The 6,871-nt window shown below is 37.7% G+C and overlaps 1 protein-coding gene across 1 annotated transcript; it reads left to right on the plus strand.

The window, feature by feature from the left end:
* Positions 1–3,249: 3,249 nt before the first annotated feature.
* Positions 3,250–4,794, plus strand: LOC133740231 (expansin-like A2). Its single transcript, XM_062168167.1, has 5 exons — positions 3,250–3,410; positions 3,545–3,654; positions 3,764–3,942; positions 4,180–4,312; positions 4,400–4,794. Exons 1-5 carry the CDS (start codon positions 3,296–3,298, stop codon positions 4,643–4,645), a joined length of 783 nt encoding a protein of 260 aa, XP_062024151.1. The 5' UTR covers positions 3,250–3,295; the 3' UTR covers positions 4,646–4,794.
* The last annotated feature ends 2,077 nt before the right edge of the window (positions 4,795–6,871 follow it).

Raw genomic sequence — 6,871 nt, forward strand, 5'->3', positions numbered from 1 at the left:
ATGTGAACTCATTTCATGACTTGAGCTCTCTGTTGTGTAATTTATGGTTTTATGTTCTCATTGTGGGGATTGTGATGCTATTTCAGGTTGTTTGTTCAGTCTGTGACACAGAGCAGCCGGTATGTGTGTTTCTTGTGTTGATTTTGATCTATGAAAGAAAAAAAAAAAAAAAAAAAAGCCTTTTGGGTTCTGATTTTGTTCAATGTGTGTGGAGAGGAGAGAAGATGGTGGGCAGGTATGGGTTTGTGGAGGCTAGGAGAAAAGTTGGATTTGAGGGAGGCGGTGATTTTGGTAGTCGGAGATCGAAGAAGAAAAAGAAGATTGGGTCGAAGAAGAAGAAGATTTGGTCAATTTTTGTCATGGTGTTTTTTTTTTTTTTTCCCTTCTCGAAATGACAATTTTAGCCTCCAAAGTGGGCTCCTTTGTCAGACTTAAGAGCATCTCCAACCATTTAGCTATAAGTCATTTTGACTTTGGCTTTTTGGTAGAGGGATCTCCAACCATGCTCTTGCTTTAGCTATTTTGACTCTTGAGCCATAACTGGAGTCAAAATGACTCAAGTTTGTAGAATGAAAGCCAAATTTCTTTAGCTGAAAAAATGGTGGGCCCCGCTGCATGTGCTGTAATTTCAGCTGAAGACGTTGACGCGCCTGAGGGAGAAGACAGTCTTGAATCGCGCAAGAAGACAAAATAACGGCATGAAGTTGCTGAACGCGCGAGACACGCGCTGATGGATGGCCGACACCTGGGGCCCACCTGGGCAGAACTCTTTTTGGTCTTCCAACGGTAAGAAATTGAACGGCTCAGATTCAACTTCATTATATACTTAATATCTCATCTGACTGTTCAAAAAATTGTATGGATTAAAATCAACGGTTAATAATAAAGTAAATGTGTTTTAAACCAAAAAAAAATTGAAAAAATAAAAGAAAATTTTATAATTAACAAATAAAAACAAAAACTTGATTTTATAATAACAATGTGTTTTAAAGTTGAGATAGAAAATCTTATCTTATCACGTGGTAAATAAAATCTCAACCGAGATAGAGATAAGATATCGGATCCGAGTCGATGAGCCGTGACCTGTTGGTTAGCCAGCCTAACTAACACTGTGGAGGTCACGGGTTCAAATCTCACTGACATCAGGGATGGGGTGGTGTGGGGAATTACATTGTCGTCCAGAGTCAAAAATATATATATATATATATATATATATATCGGATCCGAATAGCATTGACACGTGACACGAATATATAGATTCCCAAAAATAAATAAATAAAAAATTAAAAATCAATTAATGACGATATATTATATAACATAGTTATGTATGATATATAAATTCATATTGTAGTTAATTAATTCTCGAAAATGATTAATTTATTAAATGACTTTGGCTTTTGACTAAAGATGGTTGGAGATGCAAAAATTGAATGAATAGTGATGACATTAGGGGAGTCATATTTTGCATATGGCTTTGGCTTTTGACTAAATGGTTGGAGATGCTCTAACGTCCAAATTGGACGGAGAATGAGACATTAGACAGGGTTGAAGAAAATTGAAGAGCTCGGGGGGTAAACTGATTAAATTAAAAGGACAGGGACTAACATGAAGTTACCCCCAAACCTCAGGGGGGTAAACTGAAATTAGTCCTATATATATTCATGAAGTTTATAAACTGCACATATAGAGATGAACCTTTAACAATCAGAAAAGGCATAACTGTAGTCCCTACAATACACTAACCTTAAAGCACTTCCATCTACGATCTGTGCAGTCAGCAACCAGCAAGTACCGGATCAGGTACCCTCAACAAACTACCTTGCAATCGTAAAACACCTTGTAGTATAGAATGGAAATACCTACTAATAGTCTCTCCGGATAGAAAAAATCTACCTCTAATAGTACGATTCTTCACATGATGTGAAAGTATATGTAAAAACATACATACTTGCTCTTCCACATACACCAAACCATCACTCTTTATCTTTCCATCTGTGCAAAGCAGTTCACACAAAAGGCCAAAAGTCCTTCTATCCATTCTTAATTCGTGTACACATTCGGTGTCACTATTGCCTATAATACTATCTAGATAACTCAAACAAGTCTCACGTCTAACGAATGAACGATTATTTAGAGCATGTCTTTCAGCACGTCTTCATCTCAAATTAAACATCAGTAGGACAAGCATAGTACAAGCACACATTGTCTCTAGGTGCCACAACTCCACCAATAAGAGCAACATAATTTGCCTTCGATCCATATCTAAGATTTCACAGTAACATCCAAAATCAATGAAAGCAACTAACCAAAGAAGAAGAAAAAAACACAAACGTTGTTAAAAGAAAAAAAAAAACCAATCTTGAAATTGATCAATTCTTAGCAAATCAAGCCACCCAGACACCAATTGTTACAACCCATAAACAATTGTTAATAGAAAATCAATCTATAGTCTTTAATTTTACAAATCACAGTAGATACATGAGAAGAAGAAGGTAGACGGGATCGAAGGGAAGAGTGAATAATGATCAAAGCAAAAGAAGGAGCATGAGAGAGGAAAGAAATTGAACCTGGACGAGTAGTTCAAGGAGGATGAAGCGCGATCGAGAGTGGAGAGACGAGGCTGAAGCGCGAAAGAGATGGAGAGACTAATGAGCGTTGTTGAAGCCCTTGCTTCCACAGTCCGGTGAGTTTTAGGGGGTCTATGTAAGAAGGTTGGGAGCTGATGCGGGGACTCTCTTATCTCATTTAAATGAGTCTTCATGTGTGTCAAACGTGAAATAAGTCTAATTTTATTACATAAACTAGTCCAGTCCGGTCCAGTCCAGTCCCATGAAACAAACACAGCATAAGAGTATAAGACTGGTCCTAAAAGTGCAATATGGTTTGTCCCCTCCCTAACACATCTTTTTTTTTTTTGGTCAATCTCCCTAACACATCTTTACACATGTAGACTGCACAGGAATTTGACTCATAAATTGATACACACAACAAGTCTCATGTTTACACCCACATAGAGGGCAGAGCACTGAAAGCAAAGAGTCGGTGACAGACCCCATCTCCACCATTTTCTTTGTTCCGCGTTTCAATCACTTTCTTGTCTCTTTCCTTCTAATCTAAGCCACCCCACAGAGAAATCCCACATACTCAAAAATAACAAATCAGTCCAACCATTTCTAGCACATGCTGATCTGTCCTCCACGGTCCCTTTAGTCCTCCTCTCCTCTATATATAGCTCATGGTTTTCTCTTCCTTTTCATACTACTACACTTTGTGGATTCTGATCAGCAAAATCAAAATGGCTTTGTTTCTTTGCACATTCCTCTTCTTTCTCGTCTCCTCTGCTACTGCCTGTGATCGCTGTGTGCATCAAACCAAGGCAGCTTACTTCTCCAAAGCCGCTGCACTTTCTTGTAAGTTTTGATCAGTCATTCTGTTCTTGAATTTCCTTGGTACCCGTTTTGAAATTTGGCATTTTGATTGAGACCCTGCTGGTGATTTTGTGATTAATGAATTGGGTTGGCTTTGTTTTGTGGATTTAATGCAGCTGGGGCTTGTGGGTATGGTTCTTTAGCTTTGGGACTTAGTGGTGGACACCTTGCTGCTGCTGTGCCTTCAATTTATAAAGATGGAGCTGGTTGTGGTTCATGTTTTCAGGTGATAAACAATACAATCCACCTTCCAGATTTTCTTCTTTTAATTGGTTGAAAATTGAAATTTTCTTACTGAATTTGTTCACTGATATTTCTATGTCATACACCTGCAGATAAGATGTAAGAATGCAACACTCTGTACAAAACAAGGGACTAGAGTGATCACAAGTGATCTCAATCACAATAACCAAACAGATTTTGTTCTAAGCAGCAGAGCTTTCATGGCCATGGCTCAAAAGGATTTGGGCCAGGACATTTTGAAACATGGAATTGTGGATGTGGAGTATAAAAGGTAAGCATATCCAATAATTTTAGTTGGATCAAGATATTTTTGCACCCACCACATAAAAATTAAAAGTCATCGAGTTGTGGACCAACATTTTTAATAATACGTCCAGCTGACAAAAAACCCAGGTACATTAATGTTTCCAACGGTCTAAAATGCATTCCAAAAGAATTATTATTTGTTTTTTTTTTTATGAGAATTATTGTTTAAGTTCTGATCTTATTGTTTGTGTTGATGGACTAGGGTACCATGTGAATACAAGAACCAAAACTTAGCCTTACGTGTGGAAGAATCAAGCAAGAAGCCACATTACTTAGCAGTCAAAGTTCTATACCAAGGTGGTCAGACAGAGATAGTAGCCATTGATGTTGCTCAGGTTAGCCACATTTACCAGAATTGCAATCAAAGTTTCAATTATAATTTGCTTTAACCATACTTACAGTGTGTCTGGTTTCTTTCATAGGTTGGTTCTTCTAACTGGAGTTTCCTGACTCGAAATTACGGGGCAGTATGGGACACCAGTAGGGTTCCGACTGGAGCGCTGCAATTCCGGTTCGTGGTGACTGGCGGGTTCGATGGAAAGATGGTTTGGGCAAAGAATGTGCTTCCTGCTGACTGGAAGCCTAGGATGGTATATGACACAAAGGTTCAAATCAGTGATATTGCACAGGAGGGTTGCTCTCCGTGTGATGATGGGATTTGGAAGTGAGCCTCAATACACATACACAAAGGTTCAACATACACTCAAATCAGTCACCATACCCTAGGAAATAGGAGTTGTAGAACTCTTTAACTTGTAATGTGTAACATGTAAACTAATATTCGTGTTATAAGCAATGAATTTGTAGTTGAGCCTCATTGAGTGCATGTTTTTATGGTTTATCTTCAGTTGACTCGAATTTCATAATCTTAAGCATTTTCTGTAGACTAGGACACGATTTAGATTTAACAATTTTTTGGCTAGCCCTTCTAAGTAAAAAGTAGCTGGAGTGAGCTAACCAAAGTGAAATTATTTGTCCACAATATCACATTGAAGCATACCTGGCAAGGCTATGCTTCTGAATTTTTCTAGTCAATATACTGGTCTAACAAATAAAAATATACTCGACTGATGCTCTCATATATTTCGGGAAGAGAATTAGGTTGCAGATGCTCTTGCAAATTTTGGTCTCACTTCAGATACTATGGTTTGGTGGGACTCGCCTCCGGATTTTGTTGCTTCTCTTTACAATAGAGATTTTATGGGGCTTTCTAATTTTCACTTTCGATAGTTTTGCTTGGTTATTTGGTCAGATGTTTTTTGATTTTCTTACTTGAGGGGTTAAGTTCATGTCCCCCCTTCTAGTTAGTCATTTTTTCTTTCTTCTTCTTTTTTTTTTAATAAATTTGGGAGGAATTTTTCTCTCTCATTCAAAAAAAAAAGTGCCACTTTTGGATAAAAAAAAAATACTCGACTGATCAAACACTACTTGACTAGTAAGACCATCTCTAATGGATGTGTCAAATCCACGTGGAGGCTTTTACTGGTAACAAAAGACATATGGAAGCACTCCAACCCATAAGTCTTTTCCTACGTGTAAATGACATATGGAGGTGGGCTGTCAAATTTGACAGTGTTCTCTCAATCTGTCTTTTGTTTTTAATCATTATTTCTCTCTCTTCCTTCTCTCTCGTCTCTCTCTCTCGCTTCTTTCCCCACAGAACTTCTTTCTCTTTCCTTCTCCAGTTCTGCATCTTCTCATCTTCTCAGGCAATTGACCCACAATAATATCGGCCGGTGTCGACTTGTACGTAGTCCTTCAACGGGGTTTTGATTCCAAGCTTTACGAATGAGAGACCGACCTCGGAAGGGTGGCCGTTGTCGCCCAATTCCAGATCCACACCAGATGAAGAAACAGAGAGGAGGCTCCGGCTATGGCACCGAGCGTCGTCGACTTTTAACCCTGAAGTTTGGGATTGGACCCAGAAGCAAGAAGGAGACTAAACCCCGAAGAAGAAGAGTGAATGGTTTTCCAATTATGAATGGGTAGATGGGTGAGACTCGATTTAATTTGGGTGATTTGGGTAGATGGAATAAGATTTGTTTGGGTGCTTTGGGATTGAAAAGTTATCTCCTACAATTGTTGGCTTGTTGCCCATCAAAGAAGAAAAAAGAAACAGAATGAAGAAGAAGAAAGAAGATCAGATCGAAGAAAAAAGAAACAGAAAGAAGAAGAAGAAAGAAGATCAGATCGAAGAGATAATGAAGAAAAGATAAAAAAAATAGTTTTCTTTTTGTTATAAAAAATTTCAAAAAATAATAAAATAATATTTAAATATAACTAATCCATTGGACTAAAAATTTGTCAAAAATGACCACGACACGTCATCCTTCAAATTCGAATTTGACATAAGCTTTTTGACTAACCCGTTGGAGATGCTCTAAAGAGAACAAGAAAATGCACAGTCACTGCCCCGATACATTTCAAACATGGGCCACCCTAGTTCAATAGCACACCACCACAAGTTATATATATCTATACTATTATTAAGAGAAGAGAGCTTGCTCTCCAAAACTAAATTTTTTTACTAATTTAACCTTTATATATTAAAAAAAAGGGAAATTTTTAAGAACAGTACATGAACTTAAGGCCACTCCGAATTTTGGTGGCCAACGTTTATATAACCCAAAATAAGTACATGAACTTTTAATCCCGACCAAGTTTTCATACATACCGTCACTAACACCGTTAACACCTATGCCTTATTAATATGCCACGTGGCATAGATGTTAACGGTGTTAGTGACGGCATGTATGAAAACTGGGTCGGGATTAAAAGTTCATGTATTTATTTTGGGTTATATAAACGTTGGCCACCAAAATTCGGAGTGGCCTTAAGTTCATGTACTGTTCTTAAAATTCTCTCTAAAAAAAACTATAAAATATAATTAATCA

This window comes from Rosa rugosa, chromosome 3 (genome assembly GCF_958449725.1).
Source record: "Rosa rugosa chromosome 3, drRosRugo1.1, whole genome shotgun sequence".
Taxonomy (NCBI): domain Eukaryota; kingdom Viridiplantae; phylum Streptophyta; class Magnoliopsida; order Rosales; family Rosaceae; genus Rosa; species Rosa rugosa.